The 24,550-nt window shown below is 38.4% G+C and overlaps 2 protein-coding genes across 2 annotated transcripts in view; one reads left to right on the top strand and one right to left on the bottom strand.

Annotated features, from left to right (window-relative positions):
- The window catches only part of LOC102896463 (olfactory receptor 1J1), a 28,202-nt gene extending 8,687 nt beyond the window's left edge, over positions 1 to 19,515 (bottom strand). The window contains exons 1-3 of the mRNA XM_006918854.2: positions 18,571 to 19,515; positions 10,955 to 10,960; positions 5,079 to 5,091 (exon numbers count right to left, since the gene is read on the bottom strand). Coding sequence (XP_006918916.2) covers positions 5,079 to 5,091; positions 10,955 to 10,960; positions 18,571 to 19,486 — 935 coding nt within the window. The 5' untranslated portion in view covers positions 19,487 to 19,515. The remainder of the gene's footprint in view (positions 1 to 5,078; positions 5,092 to 10,954; positions 10,961 to 18,570) is intronic.
- Positions 5,438 to 24,550, top strand: part of LOC107196174 (olfactory receptor 1J2) — a 23,114-nt gene continuing 4,001 nt past the window's right edge. Inside the window, exon 1 of the mRNA XM_015594816.2 lies at positions 5,438 to 5,916. Coding sequence (XP_015450302.2) covers positions 5,438 to 5,916 — 479 coding nt within the window. The remainder of the gene's footprint in view (positions 5,917 to 24,550) is intronic.

Raw genomic sequence — 24,550 nt, 5'->3', positions numbered from 1 at the left:
TCTGGGGAAAAGCACTCCAAGCATGAAGATCAGTAACTAGCAATACCCTGAGGTGAGATGGCTACTGGCCTATTAAGGGGGCCTCTGGACAGGGCCAAGTGGGGGAGGGATGGAAGGCAATAAGTTTATAGATATCAGGGGACAAATTTGGTGGGGCAGTTATGGTCATTGTGGATGTATTAGCCAATGTTCTCCAGAGAAATAGAACCCATACGTCATGTGTGTGCGTGAGTGTGTGTGTGTGTCTGTGTGTGCAAATGTGCATTCATGTGTGTGCATGTGTAGAGCGAGATTTATTTTAAGGAATTGGCTCATATGATTGTGCAATTGTGGAAGCTAGTAAGTCCCAAATCTGCTGGGTGGGCGGGCAGACAAATACCTGGGGAAAAGCTGCAGTTTGAGGTGACGGTAGTCTGCCGATGGAATTGTCTCTTCTTTGGGGGAGATCGGAGTTCTACTTAAGGTCTTCAACTGCCTCAATGAGTCCTACCTACATTATGGAGGGCAATCTGCTTTTCAGAGCCTGTGATTGTACTGTTAATCTCATTAAAAAAAAATACTGTTATAGAAACATCTAGAATTGTGTTTGAAAAAATATCTGGGTCGGAGGCCTAGCTATGTTAACACATAAAATTAACCTTCATAGTAGAGATTTTGGTTTTCAGTCTGCATAATAGGGAACCCATTGGAAAGTATTCAATAAAGGAATAACATGACATACTTAATTTCGTTATGTTTTCCTTTAAAAACACCTATATTTTTTAATATAAATGTTTTGGGGTTACACTGGTTCATCACATTATATAAATTTCAAGGTTACAATTATAATGAGACATGGGTATACTCTTTGTGTGCTTACCACCTGAAGTCTAGTCTCTTCCCGTCACCATGTACTTGACCCCCTTTACCCTATTTGTCCTCCCCCAACTCCTTCCCCTCTAGTAACCACCTTTCTGTTGTCTGGATCTATGAGTCTGTGTGTGTTTTGTTTGATCATCTGTTCTTTTTGTTTTAGAAGCCTCATATGAGTGAAATCATACAGTTCTTTTCCTTTAGCATAATACTCTCAAAATCTATCCATCTTTTGCACAAATGTCAATATTTTATCTCCAGATTTTTTTGTGGTGCAAGTGACGTACAATAAACTTTGTAAATTTTACGTGTATAATATATAAATATGAATAGTTTTGACATGTATATACCCATGAAACGATCACTAGAAGCTGTCGAGATTATGAAGTTTCCTCATGCCCACCCTTCTGCTCTTTCTTTCCTCCTCCATCTGTCCCCAGGGGAATCACTGATCTGTTTTCTGTCACATAGATTAGCTTGCATCTTCTAGAAGTTTATCTAAATGGAATCACACATGTTTATTCTTTCATTGCTGTCTTTTTGCACTCAGCATAAGCATTTGGGATTCACCATGTTATAATATGCATCAATATATCTTTCATTATTTTTATTCATTTGTTGATTTTTTAAATTGCTGAGTATGAGGACATTAATTCCGTTGTATGAACATACACAGCTTTCTTTTCCCCATTCACCTGTTCATGGACATTTGGGATTCTTTTTTCTCTAAGTCTGATTTTTACTATTCCCAGGAATGTTTGCCATTTTCCTACCATTTTTTTTTTGAATTAACAGTTTTTCTGCACCTCCTACTTGAGTGTGTGTTTCCCAGGAGGGTTTCTGTTATGTTACTGCTATGTTTCCAAAGTGTATATTACTATCTTACTTTTGCGAGAACCTTAATAATTATTTAAATAAATGAATGAACAAAGGTATTAATTCAACAAAACCTGAGTGCCTCGTGTGAGCCATTGTTGATCCCTGCTGATACAGACAATGAAAATAAACCTTAACACCTTTTAATCTTTCTTTATGGTCTCATTTAACCATCCCTCAAACCCACATGATGAGAATCGTTATTATTTCCACTTTGAAGAACTTAGTCTCAGAGATCTTTGGCAAATTACTCAGATATGCTCTCTTAGTAAGCAGCGAGCTCATAGTCATTTTCCCCAGAGCATATAGTCAATCCCCTACTCCTCAAGAAGTCACGGTCCCTACAATTCAGAACCTCACAGAGGCATGGGGAGACCTGTGCATTCGTAAGGGTGAGGTCTAAAACAGGTCTGTGTATGTGCTGTGGAAGCCTGTGCACTGCCTGAGCCATATGCAGTAGTACAGAGAAGGTGAATTTGTGATGCAGAGGCTGCAGGTGACTGGCGAACCTCCTACTTCTGATCCGGAGACCTGACCTGAAGCCCGAAGTATCACGAACATCATGGACACCTTCTCCACCAACTCCAGTTGCAGCTCAGGCCCTCCGGACCCTAAACATGCTCCTTCCCAAGGGGCCAGGAGGAAGAGGGGCAATTAGTCCGAGTTGAATGCTGCTCCACTTAGGGATTTGGGGCTGTTCTCCTCTCGGGTTTCTTTCTGATGGGTAAAAAGAGGTTGTCTGCTCATTGTTTGGAAGGTGGTGAACAGATGTGAAAGTCCGCAAAAGTCTTCAGGACTTCAAAATTTGCTCTCTTTCCTTCAATCCTGGGGCTTCTGCACAGAAAGTAAAGATTCAGGTAACATCATGAAGCAGAAGGTATCTGAACTCACAGCACTGGTATAGGTCAGCAGGCTCCTAGAAATGTCCATAGTCGTGTGTGTGTGCGTGTGTTCCACTGACTTACACACTGAGTGCCCTCACCTAGAATATACACAAGTCAGGGAATGCTGGAAATTTCCTCGCAGCAACGTGTGCACTTATTTTGGTTGAGTTTTCTTGCTTGTGTGCTTGTGTGCATCACCTGCGATTTGAATATGTATGACCGTTTATGACTTCGATGCATGCGGTAGAGGGTGCGTGATAGTTCTGTGTGTGTAGCTATGAGGTGCATGTGACACTGTCTTTTATTTGTGAATTTTGCATAGATTTGTGTGACGGCGACTTATACCCTGGCTGCATTTACCTACCTTGAGTATAAGCTAGAGAAGTCTATCAAATTCCTTTTGGCAAGTATGTATTTGTCACAGTGAATGCTTTTGTGTGTAACGAACTGACACCCTGACATCTTTACTCACAAAACAGAGACTTTAAATCAAGATACAAATATGTGTGTGTGTTTAACATTCTCACATTCTGACTCTCTACTTGCTAGAGACCAGTATCCACACAGGCAGCTCCAAAAAAGAAAAAAGCCAATTTTGAAAGCCAGTTGGGGGCCATTTTTCAGTGATTTGAATAATACAGGAGGGCGCCTGGAAGCCCAATATTTTTGATACTCGTCTTCAATTTTATTGACATATTTAGCAAATAAAGGCTCATTTCGAGAGTCCCATATGCCTACACTCGAATCTTTGTGTTTTTCACACTGGATCGCTTTGTGGCCTTGAGTTTAGCATGAAATTCCCAGCTGCCTCCATCTGAAATGGTAAGAAACAGGGATAACCACTGTAGATCTTGCCTGTAAGGTGCTTAAATACTAGAACATTGTGAACACCTAGTAAATTGTAGCCTCGTGGAGCCCAAGGCTCCTGACTCTCCATTTCCTGACTGCTTAGGAGACAATATCTGGTACAAAGGCAGGAAATTAGGCCTATGCAAACCTCCAGGTCACAGCTTCTCCTCTTTTCTGTACTGAGCATTTTCCCAGCCACCTCTTTCACATGTGCTGCTGACTGAATTAAGGCACATTTTCCGTATTGTTTCCTTCCCTTCAAGTTGCAGCTCCGCAGTGTTATTAGGGATCGTCTCTCCTGGGTCTCCTCCAGGAGATGTCTGAGGTCCCAGGTTACCTACTGAGATGACCTACCCGGTCAGATACTTACACAACAATGTGAATGTCGAGTTCCTCTCCTAAGCATATGAGTATTTTAACATTTAACTTTAGTTCAGCCCTTGTATCACCCATGGAAAGAAATGGGTAGATTCTCTCTCTTGTGAAAATTATCAGAAAATCTACCTTTGAGATTAGGTCCCACCATATAATATCTATGTGAAGTCCCATAAGCAATTTCACTGCTTCTCTTAGTAAATGAAAAAAAAAAATCACTATTTTCTCTACTTCTCAGACACAAAATAAACATTGATGAATTAAATGAACTTGAAAGGTTTATGAAAGCCATTTGCAAACTAAAGGGCAATAAGACTATGAGTGGTGACAGCTATCTGAGCAGGAGGATGCTTTCAAATCTTGAAATAATATTTCTTAAGGTCCTGGTTCCTTTGTCTAATTAAAGAGAGAGAGAAACAGTAAGATCATAGCAGCAGAGATTCGAGTAAATTTAAAAAACATGAGAGAATTATGACTACGGCAGTTACTGGGTGACATCATGATCGTTCTCATTCCTTCTGAGTATGTCTATAATGAAGCTTTAATAACACCCTTATCCTAGGACAGTTGAAGATTCAATGAGGGAATAATGCAAAACTGTGTTTCTCTGACATAGCATTCATTAAATATCAAGTATTACAAGTGTGAAGATCAGTATTGGGAAAGAGCGATGGTCAACCAGGGAACTGTGAATTCTAGTAGACACCTCACATCCTTTGGCATCCCCAGTTCTCAGATCTCAGATCGGAGGTGTCTTTCTTTCTACTATTTCTGAGCCAACTTGAAGCACCAGATATAAACGAAGACATATGAAATGAAGTTTTTTATCTTGGCAAAAGATGAACTTGCATTAAGACAAGTTCCATCAGATTTACCGCAATGATTGGATCTGAGCTAGAAACTCTTTTTGAGAGTTTGAGAGCTCTGATGAGTTAGCATAAACTTTAGGTCAAATTCTTGGTTCTTGGTGCTGACCATCTTGTAATGTTCTTTTATTAAATTACTGAACTTGATCCTAGTTTTATTTGGATACTTATCCTGGCATAAAAGGAATTGCTAAAATTTTGTATGTTTATTTTATTCAGGACACTCTTCTTAGATATTAACGTGTATAGAATTCAAATCCTCCTATTAACTGTGAACATGTGCTATTGGAATCTTCGCACTACAGTGGCACAAGATGAAGCCAAGAGAGGCGTGGCTCCTAAGTCATCAGCTAGAAAGAGGTGGGGCCAGAATCACTGCACTGCCCCTGCTGCAGATCCATACTTTGGTCAGCCCTCTGTCAGTTCCTTCCTGGAAGGTTAGCATGACGAGGGAAGAGGTCCTGTGTGTCTCATTTGTTCTCATCACTCCAATTAGTATCATAATGCCAAAACCTGGTTGTTTAAAAGAATAAGAAGAATGAATTTATTGGGAAGAGATCATGTTAGGCATTGAGGGTGTTGCTTGCTTTAGCAGCACTAGCTGACGATATATGTTCAAGCAGTTATTCTTTTTCTCCAGGAGAAAGTCAGAGTTCCTACTGTGGTGGTCATAATGACACTTTCAAAGTCTCTGATAATTCCCACTCCCTTCATTCCTGCAGACAGAGCAGCAGCATGAGGAGGGAGAACCAGAGCAGCGTGTCCGGCTTCCTCCTCCTGGGGCTCCCCATCCGGCCGGAGCAGCAGGGCGTGTTCTTCGCCCTGTTCCTGGGCATGTACCTGACCACGGTGCTGGGCAACCTGCTCATCATCCTGCTCATCAGGCTGGACTCTCGCCTCCACAGCAGCCACTTGGCCTTCACTGATGTGTCCTTTGCATCTGTCACCGTCCCAAAGATGTTGAGGGACATGCACTCTAAGGACAAGTTCATCCCCTATGCAGGGTGCATTTTACAGATGTATTTTTTCATAGTTTTTGGCTGTCTTGACAGTCTCCTTCTTGCAGTGATGGCATATGACAGGTACGTGGCCATCTGTCACCCTCTACGCTATACCACCATCATGAGGGAGGGGCTGTGTGTGCTGCTGGTGGCTGGTTCCTGGCTTGTCTCCTGTGGCAGTGCTCTCGTGCACACTCTCTTCCTGGCCCAGCTGTCATTCTGTGCTAACAATATCATTCCCCATTTCTTCTGTAGTCTTTCCGTCCTCCTCAAGCTGTCCTGCTCAAATACCTCTCTCAATGAGCTGGTCATATTCATCGTAGGGGCTCTGGTTGTCATTTTTCCATTTATTGCCATCGTTGTCTCTTATGGTCGTATTGGCACTTCTATCCTGAGAGTCCCCTCTACCACAGCGCTCCGCAAAGCCTTGTCCACATGTGGCTCCCACCTCTCTGTGGTGTCTCTCTTCTATGGAACAATTATAGTACTGCACTATTCCTCTTCATTAAGTGATTCCAATGACAAATCTATGACTGCCTCTCTGATGTATACTGTGGTGACCCCTATGTTAAACCCCTTTATTTACAGCCTAAGGAACAGAGATATGAAAGGAGCCATGGGAAAACTTCTCAGAAGGAAGATCTTTTTCTCCATGTGACAGTCTCCTACTTATGTTCCTATCCACAGACCCCATCAGAGAGATCTCCTTGAAAAATGTGTAGTTAGGTGACCAACCTTGTTTCTTGCTCTCTACAAACTCTTAACTTTGAGTGGTGAACATGCAATGCAATATACATAGGATGTATTATTGAATTGTACACTTGAATCCTATTTGATTTTATTAACCAACGTTACCTCAATGATTTCAATAAAAAAGAATAATCTCTTCTGTTTTTGGTCTCCTATATTTCTTGAGATTAGAAGTGTGAAATATAATTACAAAAGGTACCTTCTCACTCTTCAAATTCTTGACTCCTGGGTTGAAGATTGGAACTGTCAAATGTGTTGTGAGATGCTAATTTTAAAATACAATGTATTTGATACCTTATTTGAGTTAGTTTTAATGTCTATAAAACTGAGTTGCTTTAGAAATTAAGGTGTCACAAAATAGTTGCATAAAAATTAGTGATAATCTATTGTTTAGTTTATTTTTCCTAGAGCTATAAAAACATGGTGTAGTTCCTAGTTTTCAGAGCAAGAAGGTTCAAAATGTTTGTCTTTCTAATGAGGTAGATGATTAATAAAGTGTTCTCTTATGGCTTCCTAAAACCTAAACAAAATGCAAAGCTTTTGATATTGCTAACTAATTTTACTATGCTCTTGGTGAAAAGAGCCCAAGAGGAATTCATAGGGCAATTACTGTTATGAACAAATTTCCCGGTTATAAATCTTTTTTCCCCTAAAGGACATTTCTTAGTGGAATGGTCTATATTCTTCTTTCTTCTAGTTTGGAAAAATGAGGATTATTTCTTGCTGCTCAAACTGAGACAATACATTTCTTGTTAAAGTAAAAATAAATGTAAGCATAGGATTAAACACTCATTAAATAAATTTATATTTCATACCTGCCATGTGCCAGGCACTTTTCTATACAAATGAGTCAAAATTTCTACCTTTGAGAAGCTTACATTATAGAGGAGAGACACTGTCAATAAAAAAATACAGATGTAATATACATTGTATAAGATAATGAGTGTTATATTATGAATGACAACACAAAGCAATATATAGATTTAATGCAATCCCCATCTAAATACCAATGGCATTTTTTAAAGAAATAGAATAAGGGAGACTGGGCAAAATGGTGTAGATCTCAGAGGCTTTGTACATCTCCTCTTGTGACCACACCAAAATTGTGACGAAACACGAAGCAAACAGCAAGCAGAGTCACCTGGGATCTAGATGAACAGAAATCCTACAACTAGGGAGAGAAATAAGAAATCACCCTGCAGTGGCAGGAGGTAGGAGGGGGCAAAGACGTGAGGCTAGCTGTTCCTGAATGGCTGAGTGGGACAGAGGCTACGACAGCTGCAGATGCTCCTTTTAAAGGGGCCATGTCCTCCAACTTGACTTTCGCAGTGAAGGACTCACTTGCTCTGAGCACCAGCTGCTCAGAGGGCATCAGGGACTTAGAGGGAGACACTGAGTTGTTTGAGCGAGAGCAGGAGGCAAGGCTCTCTCTGGGGCAGAAGTGCTGGTGGTATCCATTGTCCCTCTGTTGAGCCCTCCCCACTCCTAGTGTGCAGACAAGAGCCACCATAGCTGAGATGTCATCAAACTGGATAACAGAGATTGCTCCACCCAGAGGATTCACTGAAACTCTGCCTCCCTCAACTCGTGGCCCTACCTAAGCCATGTCCAGTTGTGTCCTTGGCAAGTCCAGTGCTCCTTGTGGAGCAGCTCCAAAACCTGCTATTGTGGCAGCTGGCCTTGGTTTCTGGCGTGGCCCCTTGAGGCAACTATAAGCACAGCATCTGTGGATTGCTTGCTGAATCTTACCAGGTGGCCCTGGAGGGGCACAGGCTGGGGCTAAATTTGGCCTGCAGCTGGACCCCTCTCAAGACTGTGCCACTGGACACCTACTACACAAAGCCACACTAATAAGACTGGGAGACATGGAAAGGCAGCCAAATGTGAAGACAGAGAAACAGGTCCCATATGAAAGAAGAGAACAGTGCTCCAGGAAAAATGGAGGCAAGCAATCTAATAGATTCGGAATTCAAAACGCTGGTTATAAGGATGCTCAATGAACTTAGAGGAAGTGTAGATGAACTCAGTGAGAACTTAAGGAGGTAAAAAACATACAAATGGAAATAGAAATTATAAAAGGGAACCAGTCAGAAATAAACACATTATCTGACATGAAGAGTATATTAGAGGGAATCAACAGAGTGGATGAAGTGGAGGATCGAATCACCGATAGAGAGGGTGGGGAAGCCAAGGTCACCCAACCAGATGGCAAGAAAAAAGAATCCAAAAATATGATAATAATTTAAGGAGCCTACGGGACAAAATTAAATGTAACAAAATTCACATCATAAGGGTACCTGAAGAAGAGGGAGATCAAGAAGTTGAAAACCTATTTGAAGAAATAATGATGGAAAACTTCCCTAACCTGATGAAGGAAATAGACATACAACCCCATGAAGCTCAGAGAGTCCCAAAAAAGATGAACCCAAAGAGTCCCACACCAAGATACATCGTAATTAAAATGCCAAAGGTTAGATACAAAGAGAGAATCTTAAAATCGGCAAGAGAAAAGCAGTTTTGAGAAACAAGGCAGCTGGTTTCTCAAAAGACTTTGCAGAACTGAAGGGCTTGGCACAAAATACTAAAAGTGATAGGAACCCAGGACCTACAACCAAGATTACTTTATCCAACACAAAGCTATCATTTAGAGTAGAAAGACAAATAAAGAGCTTCCCAGACAAAAAGTAAGAAAGAAAAAAAGAAAAAAGCTAAAGGAGTTCACCAACACCAAACCAGTATTATAGGAAATGTTGGAAGGACTTCTTTAAGAAGAAGAAAACATGAATAAAGAATGGTAATAAATACATATCTATCAACAACTACCTCAAATGGAAAAGAATTAAATGCTCCAGCCAAAAGATAGGGTGGCTGAATGGATAAGAAAACAAGACCCATACATATGCTGCCTACAAGAGACCTACTTCAGATTAAAAGACAGACACAGACTAAAAGTAAGGGGATAGAAAAAGATACTGCCTTGATAGACCTAGAAAGTATTGTTCTGAATGAAGTAAGTTAGATAGAGAAAGACAAATGCCATATGATTTCATATACCTGTGGAATCTAAAGAACAAAATAAACAATGACAACAACAAAAAATGGAAGCAAACCCATAGACACAGAGAATATTTAGAGGGATACTAGATGGGAGGCAGGTTCTGGGGGTCGGTGAAAAAAAGGCAAAGGGTTTAAGAAATGCAAATGAATAGTTACAACATAGTCATGGAGCTATAAAGTGTAGCATAAGGAAAATAGTCAACGATGTTGTAATAAATATATAAGGGGAAAGAAGGGTACTAGATTTAGTGGGATGATCACTGTGAGTTATATAGATCTCTAATCACTATGCTGTACAACTGAAATTAATATATTCTTGTATGCCGACTATAAATGAAAAAAACTCATTGAACTGTACATTGTAAATACAAGCAACTAATTGTCTATTGTATTTCAGTAAAGCTGAAAAAAAAAAAAAGAAATGGAACAAAAAATCATCAAGTTTGTATGGGATCACAAAAGATCCTGAAGAGCCAAAGCAAAAAAAGAACAAGGCCAGAGGGATCACACTGCCTGACTTCAAATATGCTACAAAGTGACAATAATCAAAACAGCATGGTATTGGCAGAAAAACAGACACACAGACCAATGGAACAGAATCGAGAGCCCAGAACAGAAATAAACCCACATATATGTGGGCAAATAATTTTTGACAAAGCAGCCAAAAACATACAATGGAGAAAAGAAAGCCTCTTCAATAAATGATGCTGGGAAAATTGGAGAGCCACATATAAAAGAATGAAACTGGACCATACATTAAAATGAACTCAAATGGATCAAAGACCTAAATATAAGACCTGAATCACTAAATTGCATAGAAGAAAACACAGGTACTAAACTCATGGACCTTGGTTTTAGAGAGGATTATATGAATTTGACCTCAAAAGCAAGGGAAATAAAAGTAAAAATAAATAAATGGGACTATATCAAACTAAAAAGCTTCTGCACAGCAAAAGAAACCATCAAGACAAAGAGAAAACCATCCGAATGGGAGAGGATATTTGCAAACAACACTTCCGATGAGGGCCTAATATCTAAAATATACAAAGAACCCATACAATTCAAGAATAAAAAAATAAACAATCCAATCAAAAATAGGCGGAAGACCTGAATAGACATTTCTCTCAAGAAGACATACGAATAGCCAATAGTCATATGAGAAGAGGCTCAACTTTCCCCCTAAGAGCTTTTAGGAAAATACGAATCAAAACCACAATGAGATACCATCTCACACCTGTTAGAACGGCTATCATCAACAGGACAAATAATAACAAGTGTTGGAGAGGTTGTGGGGGAAATGGAATTCTCATATATTGCTGGTGGGAATGTAAATTGCTACAGCCACTATGGAAAAAAGTATAAAGGTTTTTCAAAAATTAACAATAGAATTACCATCTGATCCAGTAATCTCCCTTCTGAGTGTCTACTCCCAAAATTTGAAAACACTTACCTGTAAAGATATGTGCACCTTGATGTTTATTGCTGCACTATTAATGGCGGCAAAGACATGGAAACAACTAAAGTGTCCTTTGATAGATGATTGGCTAAAGAAGGTGTGGTACATATATACAATGGAATATTACTCAGCCATAAGAAAAGATGAAATACTGCCATTCACAACAACATGGATGGATCTTGAAATAATCATGCTAAGTGAAAATAGCTGAGACAGGAAAAGTTCAGTACCATATGATTTCACTTGTATGTGAGACATAAAACTGAAAGCAACAAATGAACATGACAAATAGAGACTCATGGACATGGTCAACAGTTTACTGATTACCAGAGGGAATGGTTACCAGAGGAGGATAAGGGTAAAGGGGGTCAAATATATGGTGACCGAAGGAGATTTAACTTTGGGTGTGAACATACAATGCAATATACATATGATGTATTATTGAATTGTACACTTGAAACCTATGTAATTTTATTAACCAACGTCATCCCAATAAATTTAATTCAAACAACAACAACAACAACACAAGCAGGGTGAATGGGGAAAGGCATTGTAATTTTAAGTAGTCTAGTGGTTAGGCTAAGTTTCCACAAGGAGAGATTTAAGAAAAAAGCTTAAAGAGAACAGGGAAAGAAGTTATTTGTTTTTATCGGAGGGAAAGAACATTCCAGACAGGGGGAGTAGAAACTGCAGAAGGTCTGAGATGGGAGAGTGCTTGACATGTTAGGGAAACAGAAAAGAGGCTAGACTGACTATCAGAAAGTGAACAATGTATTGGAAGAATTGGCAGAAGATAAAGATCAGAGATAAGATATCTGTTTGTGTAAGCCTTTGTAAGGCTTTTATAAGGTTTCTATTTAACTATAAGTGATTTGAACAACCAATAGAAAGTCATCAGCAGAAAGGTAACTTGATACGTCTTAAATTTTAAAAGTATCTTGGCTCCTTTAATGAGAATAGACTGAAAGAAAGAAAGTGTGAAAGTAGGAAGACCAATTTATAAGGCTACTGGGATAATATATACGAGAGATTTAGCTCTCTCGTGTCAGCATGATAGCATTAGAGACCATGACAAATGAATGAACTCTGAGCAATCTAACAAGTCTCAATGAATTTAAAGGTACTCCAATCACACAAAGAGTATTCTCTAACCACAAGTAATTCAATCAGAAATCAATAACAAAAAGATATCTGAAAACTCTCCAAATATTTGGAAATTCAGTAATACATTTCAAAATAACCCATGGGTTGTAAAAGAAATAAAAAGTGAAAATATAAAGCATTTAATGGAGTTAAAATAAAAACAAAACATATTAAATATGTGAGATGCAGCTAAAGTAATGGATAAAGGGAAATTTATAGCAATAAACATGTTAGAGAAAAAGCATGACTTCAGTATCCACTGTAAGAGAAAGAAAACCAAGTTAAACACAAAGTAAGCAGAAGAAACAATAAAGACAGGACAGAATTAATAAAATAGAAAACAGAAAAACAATAGAAAGATTCAATTAAACCAAAAATTGGTTCTTTTAGAACAATCAAATCTATAAGCCTTTAGCCAGGCTAATTTGGAAAGATAAGAGAGAAGATATAAATTACTGCTATTAAGACTAAAAGATGACATCATCACAGATTCTACAGAGAAATATCTACTGATATTAAAAGAAAAATAAGAGCTGTTATAAATTCTATGTCAATAAATTTGATGACTTGAATGAAACGAATTCTTTGAAGAGCAAAAAGAAGTTTCAAAGCTCATGCAAGAATGTATAAGAACTTATATATTAAAGAAATTAAATTTGTAGTTTAATATCATTCCATAAAGAAAAGTACAGTCACAGATGGCCTTATGTGTGAATTGCACCAAATATTTAAGGAAGAGATAATACCAGTTCCCCACAAGCTCTTATAGAATGTCGAAGAGGAAGGAATTTCCTAACCTATTCTCTGAGGCCAGCATTAAACCTAGTATCAAATCCATAAACATGTAATACAAGAAAAGAACGCTAATATCTCCTGTTAACATTGGTGCAAAAAATAATTACCAAAATTTTATCAAATCAGATCCAACAATATATAAAAAGGCTAAACCATCATGATCTAATGCGTTTCATTGCAACAATGTGTTTGGCTTAACATTAAAAATCAATAATTGTAATTCACCATTTTAATAGACTAAGGAAGAAGATCCATATTGTCATCTCAATATATGAAGAAAAAATGTTTGATAAAATTCAACATCTATTCTTGATTTAAAAAATCTCAGACACCTCAGGAATAGAGAAAACTTTCTTAAACAGGTACAAGGTATCTATGAAAAATCTAAAGCTAATATCAGACTTACCAGTGGAAGACTGAATACTAGGGGTCAGGAACAGAGTAAAGATCTCAGTTGCACCACTTGAATTCAGAATTGTGCTGTAACAGTGTCTGTAGTTAATAACACTGTATTAGATACTTAAAATTTTGCTAAGAAGGTAGATCTTATGTGAAATGTTCTGCTGTAGACTGAATGTTTGTGTTCAAATGTTAAAATTCTAACCCCCAACATGATGGCGTTAGGACAGCAATGTTTTAAGTGATGGGAGAGAAGAATTGGGAATATTCTGTTATAAGGTACCTTACCAGTTATTTGAAAGTGGACTTAGATTAGTTGTAAACTTTAGGGCAATGAAAAATTTTTTCAAGAAGTATAATGGATATGCTAAGAGAAGAGGATATAGAATCATGTAAAATATTCAATTAAAATCAGAGAAGGCAGAAGAAGGGGAAGATAGAAACAAAGAACAAGTACACCAAATAGAAAACAGTTACAAAATAGCGGACACTAATCATTCACCTACATCAATGATTGCTTTAAATGTCAATAAACTAAATGTACCAATTAAAAGATGGAAACCATCAGAGTGGATAAAAAGACCCAACTGTGTGTGCTTCCAACAAACTGACTTAAATATAAAGACATGGATAAATTAAAAGTGTAGGAATGGACACAGAAAATTGAAGAAAATATTTACAAGTTACATATCTGACAAGGAGCTGACATCCAGAATATAAAATGAATCCTTAAAACTCAACAACATGCTTCCGTGGTGGTCTAGTGGCTAGGATTTGGCGTGCCCATAAAACTCAGTAACAACTGCAAAACAAAACAAACAAAAAAAAAACCACCCAATTCAAAAAATGGACAAAGGTCTTGAATAACATTTCTCCAAAGAAGATATACAAATGATCAATAAGCGCATAAGAAGATCCTCAATATCGTCAATTATTAGAGAAATGCAAATCAAAACCACGATGAGATACCATTTCACATCCATTAGGATGATTATGATCAAAAAACTAGACAACAACAGATGGCAAAAATGTGGAGAAATTGGAACCCTTGTGCACTGCTGGTGGGAATGCAAAATGGTACTGTGGAAAATATTATTGTGGTTCCCCAAAAATATTAAAAATAGAATTACCGTATTGTCCAGCATAATTGGAAAATCACTTTTAGGTATAGACACAAAAGAACTGAAAGCAGGAGTCAAAACAGATATTTGTACACCCATGTTCCTCACAGCATTATTTATAGTAGCCATGGGTGGAAGCAACCCAAGTATCCATCAATGGATGAATGAGTAAACAAAATGCGCTATACATATACATGCAATGGAATATTTATTCAGCCTTATAAGGAATAAAATTCTGATACATGCTAAAACAGTGGTGAACCTGGAAGATATTATGCTAAGTGAAATAAGCCTACCCAAAACAATAAATATTGTACAATGCCACTTACATGAATCAAAAACTGAAGATTTCAGCCTAAAGTATAAACAGATGGTTTCAAAGGTAAATGAGTAGTAGCTGCAAATTTCAAAAATCACTGAAAAGCCCCCAAAGTCTCTGTAGAGTGTAAGCCCTGACAGTTGGCTTTTCTTTTGGTAATGCAAGTGCCTGACTTATGTTTTGATTGGTGAGGCATCCAATTCAAAGACAGCTATCTCCAACAAACAAATTGCCAGCCACAGGCAGATGGAGCCAGGACCCTCCTCACACTGAAGCTCTTTTGTTTTAGAAGTCTCGGTTGATTTCTATAACTGACCATTTGGGACACTTGTTTTTTTCTCTTCCCACTAGATTCCTGTTTAACCCTTTTTCTGTTTAGAAAAAAAAAAAAAGTGCAGCTCACTGCCAGCGTTCATTTAACATCACATGTAGGAATGCTACATTTTCTAGGATTTAACATTTTCAGCGACTGAATGCTATAAATAGAATGCCATTTGTTTTCAAAGATTATCGGTATACTAGAGTGATGTGAAAATAATAATAAAAGTGAGATATTTTATGGCGAACTTTGGGGTAAGGTTAGGACTGTAATCCACAAGTTATCTTGGAGTAAATGCTGCAGCTACAAGCGCCACTGGTGAGTATTCTCAGGGCTAATGGAAAATGGGTTAAATCGCCAATAAAGAGTGAGCCAATGAAACCCTAGGCCCTCACCCTAGAACCCAATAAAAGCGGAACCTCAAGGCCATGCACTCTCTTGCTCTCTATCTTCAACCTCTCTGTGTGGTCCCACATGTGCCATGTACATTCCAGGACCTCAGGAATAAACCTTGTTTTCCTAAAGGTTCCTGATGGTTATTGCTGAGGGTGTCTTACAATCATAAGAAGGACCGCAAGGGCTGGGTCCAGCCACGATATTGTTTTGTGTAGGCTGAGAGAGCACAAAACACTCAGTTTGAAGCACTAATGCAGGTGGTGCTTAGGAGCTCAATGGAAAACTTCTGTGAATCTCACATCTGCGTATGTATCTGACTAGAATGACCTCCAGAGAGTAATGGTTTCTCTTCTTCTGCCTGCTAAATCTTTCATGAGTTCCTTCCATTGGAAAGCACGGAACATAAACAATACAAGAAAGAAAAATCTGGAAAGAGTAGTTTCTAGCCTTACCACTGCAATGCAGGAGGAGCCTTAGATGTGGTGATGATGATGTGAAGTTAACAGCAAACAAATACAGGGCACAAGGACGAGAAAGGGAGATTGGCTAGGAGGCTGAGGGAGTGCCCATGTGCAAGTTCCAGAAACAGCACAGAGGATGCATGGGACAAAGACACCCCACATGAGCCCACTTTAGGTCAGCTGACCTGCATCTGGCCACTGACGCATGAGTGAGACCAGCCAAGACCAGAAAAAAACTGCTATCTCAAGCTAGATGAGCCAAGCTCCAAGTTAGACCAGCCAAGCCTCAACCAACCCTCAGGTTCATAAGTAACATAAATGCTTATTGTTGAATGTTGCTGTGTTTTGTAGTCATTTGTTATCCAGCATTTTTGTGGCAAGAGCTAACTGATACATAGAGTTATGAAAAAGCCCAACATCAATGGAGCGGGAAAGTATTCTTACCGTGGAAGTGAAGAGGAAGAAATAAAACTTTTTTAGAAACAATAGCCCAATATACCAACCTTAACAAGAACTATTCAGGAGATGTAATTTTTTTCCTACAATTATTTCAAAATTTATTTAGTTGAGGATTTGTCTTTCCCCTCTGCTGTAAAAACTCTTAAGGAACCCAGAAATTCTCTTCTAATCCTTAGGTATTAGAATGGGTAATGATTACCTTCCATCACAATCTCCATTTAATTTCCTTTACCCTCATTGGATCTGGCTGCAAGCAAGAATATGAGATCCAGAAAGGAGTCATATGGTATATTATCTCTTTTTTCCCTAATTTTTCTGGTCTAGTTGCATTTACTGAACCCATCCTAGTGGGGACGGAGCATGGGAAGAAGAATGAGAAAAGGGTGACAATAATATGAGCCTTTAGTTGCTTCCATATTAAAGAGGTTTTGACTTCTCTTGACCTGGATGATGGTTAAAACTAACTTGTTCTGTTGTCATTTCCAGGCCAAGAGATATCGAGAGACTTCCAGACTACCTTCCCACACATCCTTATGATATAACTAAAGTGTATTTTCTTCTCTTGAATGTTTCCCCTTATTGTCCTTGGCTTGGGGATGGTGCCTTCCTTACAGATCTCTTATTTTCTCTTGAAATCTACTAGATTGTCTAATAGATCTTCTTGGGAGGGATTGAAAATGGTTTCATATCAGTTCTTTCTCACACAATCCACCTGTGGTCCATAGGAAACATTTTTGCTTTCATTGTCCCACCATGAAAATAAGTAAGAGTATTTCCCAAACATAATTCATTCTCATTCTCATTCTCTCTCTACCCCCTCTTTCCCCTCCCATTTTATTTTTCTTATTGTACTCTCTCTCTCTCATAAAAGCAGGGGCCGTACATTGAACTCTCTGAATGGTTTTGTTAAGGCTTCTCTCACTACACTTTAAGTGAGGAGGAAATCACCCCCCACCCCACCCCCAAGGGCAGATTTGGGACTCACTGCACAGCTTTCTCCAAAAGAAGCATCTTTACAAGAACCTCTCATCTCCAGCTCTTGGCACTTTTTAGATCCACATCTAGGTTGAAACGCTCAAGAGCTGTGTAATTGATTATTGGTCATTTCTTATAAACATCTTCATTTTGTGTCTCATAACTCACTTTGATATCTGGTGTCTATCAAATCTGGGTGCCTTGGTTGAAACTTTCAGTTTAACATCTTGACGCATGCTGCTCCCTTTGCCTGTGATCATCAGGACAAGACAGAACTTGGTGTGTCTGGATAATTCTAATTTGTTAAATCTCAGGTAAATCATCGCCTTCCCTGGGAAGTTCTCTATGTATCCTTTGCCACTAGGCTGAACTAATTATTCCTCCTCTGCATGCAGCATTTCATATAAACAATTCCAGTTCTTGGCTGAATTGCTCTCGAGTCAGAGAGCCAAGATTCAAGTCTTTCTTTCACTCAATGCAATCCTAAAGTGTTCTTCACTTCTTTGAGCCTGAGTTTTCCTAACATATCTCTTAGGGTTTTTCCTAACATATCTCTTAGGGTTGTTTTCCTAACCTATCTCTTAGGAGCCAAGTAGATGAACTGGATGCATATAAAGCTCTTCGACTGGTACCTGAGATAATAAAGGTGACATTTATTTTGTTGCTGAATATCTGTGTGTGCTTGGGGAAAAAAGAAGCGTGAGCTGTATTCCTGAAGACCAAGAAATGCAGTGTGTTAATTATTATGTAAGGAGAATAAAATTTAATATGTTCTTCCTGAAAGTTCTAGAAGGGCTCAGAGTCCCTGGATGCCTGGGTGCCTGGGAAAGGGGGAACCATGTTGTCACCAAAATGGAAAATTCCTTAAAAATAAAGATGTGAAAGGCGAAACATTTTATGACTTTAGAATTGGGGGGAAGGGCCAGCCCCAACAGCTTCCATTTCATGATACCAGCCGAAGTGACACGGAATTCTCAAAATATTTTCAACTGCTGTTATGCAAGAAAAAGGTAAATTAAGTCCCATAAAGCATATCCTGTTTTACTATTCCCCCAACAGGCACAAGAATAATGTCAGCAAAGGTTTGTGAGTGACAGCTGTGGAAAGAAGACAAGTGAGCTCTTTTTTCAGTAATTTGTATTTATATGTTATTAAAGAAATAAAATCATATAGTGTTTTAAAAAGAAAGTATCAGTTGGAAGAATATGTTTTCTTACTCAAGAGTTTTCTTAAGGCTCCTTTCATGTCTTTATTTCTTAGGCTATAAATGAAGGGGTTCAGCATGGGAGTGATCACTGTGTACAACAATGAAGCAACTATGTCATGGTCATTGGTGTTGTCGGATGAAGGAAGAAAATATAGAACAATAATTGTCCCATAGTAGAGAGTCACTACTGAGAGATGGGATCCACAAGTGGACAAGGCTTTATAGATGCCCTTGGTAGAGGGAACCCGGAGGATGGTGGCCCCAATATGGCCATAAGAAACCAGGATGCATAAGAATGGAAGCATAATGGCTATTAATCCCACAGTAAAAATGATCAATTGGTTGAGGGAAGTGTCTGAGCAGGACAATTTGAGCAGGGCAGCAAGGTCACAGAAGAAGTGGGGGATAGTGTTGTCAGCACAGAAGGACAGCCGGGCTAGGAGGAGAGTATGCAAAAGAGCACAAGCACAAGCAATGACCCAGGACCCAGCCACCAGCATAACACAAACGCTCTGACTCATGATGGTAGTATACTGCAGAGGGTGACAGATGGCCACATACCTGTCATAGGCCATTGAAGTGATCAAGAAACTGTCTAAATCAGCAAAGACTATGAAAAAATATGTCTGGGAAATGCAGCCTTCAAAGGGGATGGATAGGTGCTGGGTTTTCATGTTTATCAGCATCTTTGGGACAGTGACAGATGAGAAAGTGACATCAGTGAAGGCCAAGTGGCTGAGGAAGAAGTACATGGGCGTGTGGAGGCGAGAGTCCAGCCTGATGAGCAGGATGATGAGCAGGTTCCCCAGCACCGTGGTCAGGTACATGCCCAGGAACAGGGCAAAGAACACACCCTGCTGCTCCGGCCGGATGGGGAGCCCCAGGAGGAGGAACTCGGACACGCTGCTCTGGTTGTCAGGCCTCATAGTGGTACAGCAGCTGGAGGGGACTGGTGGGGAAAGTTGAAGAGAAAAGGTGGAATGTCTTGGGATAAAAAAATGATAGTTGTGGCATAGTGTAATAGAGATGTTCTTTGATTTGGGAAATCTTTTCATCCACATTTTCTTAATTTTGATGCATATTTTGTTGGATAAATGTAGAAAAAGTGTAGGTTAGGATATACAGCCACTTTCTTTCTCAGTCTGGTCCCAGCCTCTGTAAATGACAATACTAATAGTTAATGTTTATTAAACATTGTCCTTATGCACTGTTCCATTAGCCTATAGGAAGTAACTGACTCAACAGTGTCAAATACATGAGCTAGGTCAGTACTGTTATTATTTCCATGTTTCAGATGGGACAGCTGAGGCAGACAGTCTCACTGTCACAGCAGTGAGATGAGGAGAAGCTGGGATTTGGACTCAAGCATTTTGACTTCAGAGTTTGCTCTCCAAAAGCAAAACAAATTATCTGACATCAGAAATCTCATTGTCCTGCATAATTTTGTCTGTAATGATCTGTTTCATTCTGTATCTCCTGCTTGTCTACAGATCCCACGATTATTTCTAATTTGTTCATTGGTTATAGACCCAGAATCTATCACTGATAAATAATGCACACACAATAAAAATTTGTTGATCAAAGAAAAGATGTCATATCCAATTAAATTCATCATGGCAGCCACTTTAAGAAACTCACATCAGGCCTTGTTCAAGACCCAGGTAAAGCCTAATAATCCTGAGCCCCAATACTATTTAGTTGCCACATGATATCTCATTTAAAGAAGTACAATCTAAAAGCTAAACATAATTTTAAAAAGGAATTCTAATCTTCTCACTGTCTCTAAAATAGCCTATAAGAGACATTTCCTAACCCAGATCATTAATTTTCTTTCTTTCTTTCTTTCTATCTATCTGTCTATCTATCTATCTATATCTATCTATCTATCTATCTATCTATCTATTAAAAGGTAGGGATTCATTAAAACATATCAAAGCTTACTATAAGGCTATAATGATTACAACAAATAATGTATTTTTTACAAAGATAAACCAATAAACCAGTGGAGAAAAATAGCCTAGAAACAGACACATTTAAATGAGGACATGGCAATTGACAAAGTGTCATTATAAATCAGTAGAACAACTATAGAGGCTCTTCAATTAATTGTGCTGAGGCAGTTGTCTTTCCATGAGGGAAAAATAACACTATATCGCTACCTCAGATCATATATGAAAAAATCCCAGGTGCATTAAAAATTCTAAATGTGAGAAGCTAAATTTTAGAAACATTAGAAAAAATTTGTAGATTATGTTATGACCTTAGGATAGTAACACATTTCTTAATCAAGAGCCCCAAAGCACACAAAATAAATATAAATTCTGATAAACGTGATTACATTAAATAAATTTTCTTTATTAGAACCACTACCACTACTGCCCCAAATCAGCAAAAGATTAGAACTCAGGTTACATGCAGAGTTCTTGTGAATTAATAAGGACAAGACAAAAAGATGAATCAATACGAGCTAGAAATTCACAGAAAATAAAGTCAAAATAGCCAATAAACATATTAAAAGGGGATCTACTTTCCAAGTGATAAGAAGATGCAAATTAAAACAAGATACCACTGATAAAATTTTAAAAATAAATACGAGAACACCATGCATTGACAAGCATGTGAAGAAATAAAACTCTCAGACATTGCTATTAGATATTTAAATTAGTTTATCTAATTTGAATGTCTTGTAAAGTTGAAGATTTATATTCTCTTTGATGTAGTAATTTTTCTCCATTTAAGCAGTAGAAAAGTGCTCACACTCTTCACAAGGAAAAAGACCACATTATTATTTGCAACTTTGCTTCTCATAGTGAAGAACCGAAACAGCCAATTCCCCAATAGTCAAGAAATGGGTATCCAGCATATTGGGGAATTAGCTGTTTCAGAGAGAGCCCTCTTACCAACACTCTCACTGAGATGGCGTGGCTGGGAACCATTCATTTTGGGGGGCCAGGTTTGGGTGGCAGAACAAGGGCACTTACCTCCTCAGACGAAGTGAGAAGGGTGAGGGGTGGGGATTACAGGCAGAATGAAACAAGAGGCTACAGATACTGAGAGCAAATTTACTCTATTTCCAATTTGGATGAGATGGCTGCGATCGGGCTAGAAATAGTCACATTATTAATAAAATCTGATTTAACACCTAATTTGTACCACGTGCTTTTCAAATGCCATTCACTTCTTCCCACAGCCTTGCAACACGGGCATTCTGAACCTCACGTGAGCGATGTGAATAGAGAAGCTAGCTACTGAGTCCTCATGGGACTCAGTGGCGAAACTTGCCCAATGTTCTAGCGCTAGTATATGGTGAACTTGGGTTTTGTTCTAAGGTCCATCTGGCTTGAAAGACTAAATGATTCTTATGATATTGCATGATTTTATGAACTATATATCCTCATGTAAGATAGTACTCATGACCTAAGAGCAGTATAGCGTTTTAGGAAGTAAATCAAAAAGTTTGAGAATGAATGAAAATCTATGGTTTCAAGATAATTGCCTAGATGGTAATATCAATAATAATGACAACAATAACAATTATAACAACTGTTCATTAATCACATATTTGTTGTATAATATAGACCAGCTGCTGTGGCATATACTTTATACTGTATCAGTCTAACAGGACCACAAAAAAGGCATTATTCTCATTTAACCATTTGGACACTAGGGCTTAGAGAGTATAATTTGCCTAAAATCATTCAGCATAAAAATGATGGGTGGATCATTCAGTCCCAGATTTATCTGATTTTGAACCCATGTTTCTAACCACCATATTACATTGTCTCTAGGAGAGCATGATTTGACAAAAAGAAAAAAAAAGATCTGCTCCTCGCTGTAATTTTCCAAAAGCTTTTGGGATGGCTGTATTGTTTCAATACATAAACAGATGATTGGATGTGAATAGAGAAACTAGCTACTGAATTTACAAAGACAGCTGCTCATAAAGTGAATTTCTCGGGGATCCAGGACAAAAGCAGCTCAGACCCTGGTCAATGTTTTTGATGGATTACCTAGTTTCCATTAATAAGGAAAAGGTTAAGACAACTACAGTTCTCATGCATGGAAATAATATCATGTAGCCAATAAAATGAGTTCATGAAAAGCTTATGATACAATATTTGGAAGAACATAATATAAAATTACATATAGGCATGTTTACAATTATCTGCAAAAAATGCAGATCATTATTTCTTTTAAACTTGGATGGTTGTGCCTATAGCTTGGATGCAGGCCAGATAGTCAACAAAACTGTGAAAGAGATAACATTCTCCTAGAGAGGAAATACAAACTGTAAGGAATTATGATTATTATATCTACCTAAGCTATTCGAGATGACACAACAAAATTATATAAAGTTCCCAGCACAAATCTATGAGATTTTGTAGTAGACTATACACACACACACACAAACACACACACTGCTGAATGGAATCTACAAGTACTGCCCTTACCTAGCTTGGGAGTGATAAATTCAAATACTGTCACCTCCAGAGTGTGAACTAATATTTCATTTTCCCTCCCAAAGGCTTAGAGTTGGGAAAGGAAGAAAAGTCGCAAACTCAACCCTGAAGTGGGAAGGAGGTATATTTTCTCTTTTAAACCAGATCCAGGCAACCACAAAGGTATTCCTTTTTTCCCAGCCAGGCTGACAGCCCAGGAGACCAAGGCAACAAATTTCTGGTGAAGAACAATTTGAGAATAATTACCATGTTTCTCGTAACCATTCCCAGCAGAGATGTGCCTTTGCCAGAGACTAAAGGCAGTCAACTCCTTTGGGAATAAAGATGAAAATTTCTATTATTTAAAGATTCATTTATTTATAAAGATTTTTCACAACTATGAGTTCATTTGACCTTTGCAATAATTCTTGAGGTAGATGTATTTTTCCCATTTTTTGAATGCTGTTATGAAGGCGAGTGCTGAGTGCTCTGGGAACACAGAGGAGGGGCATCAAACCCAAATTTAAGGGGTCAAGCAGGTAGGCTTGTAGGATGGTATACACAAGCAGACACCTAAGACAATCAAAACAAGTAAAAGGTCACATGGACAATGTAGAAGCAGAACTCCTGGAAGGAAGAAAAAGAGAGAAATACAAAAAGACCTGGAGAAGAGAAAGGATGACAAATTTGGGAAACCATTATCAGGAAAATTAGAATGGAGAAGAGCTTCAGGACGAGGCCAGAGAAATTAGCGGGAATGAAACATGTAGAAACTTGGAAGCCATATTGAACAATTTGCACTTTATCCAAAAGTAAAAGGGAGACCCATCGAAGGATTTGATCAGAAGATTGACAGTGTCATATTAAAAACTATCACTACAGGTGAAGAATAGATAATAAGCATGTGTTTGCAGTGAGTGGAGGGGATGTTGGCAGGGCAAAGATGGAGTGATAAATGCAAGACCAGAAGGAAGGGGACTAGTTAGGAAGTGGTTACAGTCATTTAGGTAGGAGCTTATAGAAGTATGTCTGAGAGAGATAATAGAGTTAGAGAGAACTATATGTATTTAAGTCTTCTTCAGAGTCAGAATCTAAAAGATGTGGTAATTTTGATATGAGCTAATTTTGGTAAGACCATAGATAATAAGGAAAATGAAGGAGCTAAAAATCTTCCTCTAAATTTATGGCTTGGACAGCCGAGAGTATGGTTGTGCTATTTCTTTACTAAGATAGGGGACATAGAAGGAGAAACATATCTGAGAAGTTTTTAACACATTGAGTATAAGGTACCTATGGATTATTCATGAGAAGAAATTCAGGAGGCAGTTGTGTATTTTTTTGGGATAGAAATGGAAATGCATGGACCATCAACATAGGTGAGAATGAGATTGCATGAAAAAATGAGATGAATAGGAAAAGTTCATGAGATGAATGAGAAAAGAAAACAAGAATGAAGAGGAGAGAAACAAGGGGAGAGAGGAGGGAAAGAAAAGAGAGGGAAGGTAAGAGAACAGGGCTGAGGACAGACCATAGAAAACACTGACAACTAAG

The sequence above is a fragment of the Pteropus alecto genome, unplaced genomic scaffold, assembly GCF_000325575.1.
Source record: "Pteropus alecto unplaced genomic scaffold, ASM32557v1 scaffold178, whole genome shotgun sequence".
In the NCBI taxonomy this organism is placed as follows: domain Eukaryota; kingdom Metazoa; phylum Chordata; class Mammalia; order Chiroptera; family Pteropodidae; genus Pteropus; species Pteropus alecto.
Note: the sequence above shows the minus strand (reverse complement) of the source record. Positions and strands in the feature narration are given on the sequence as shown.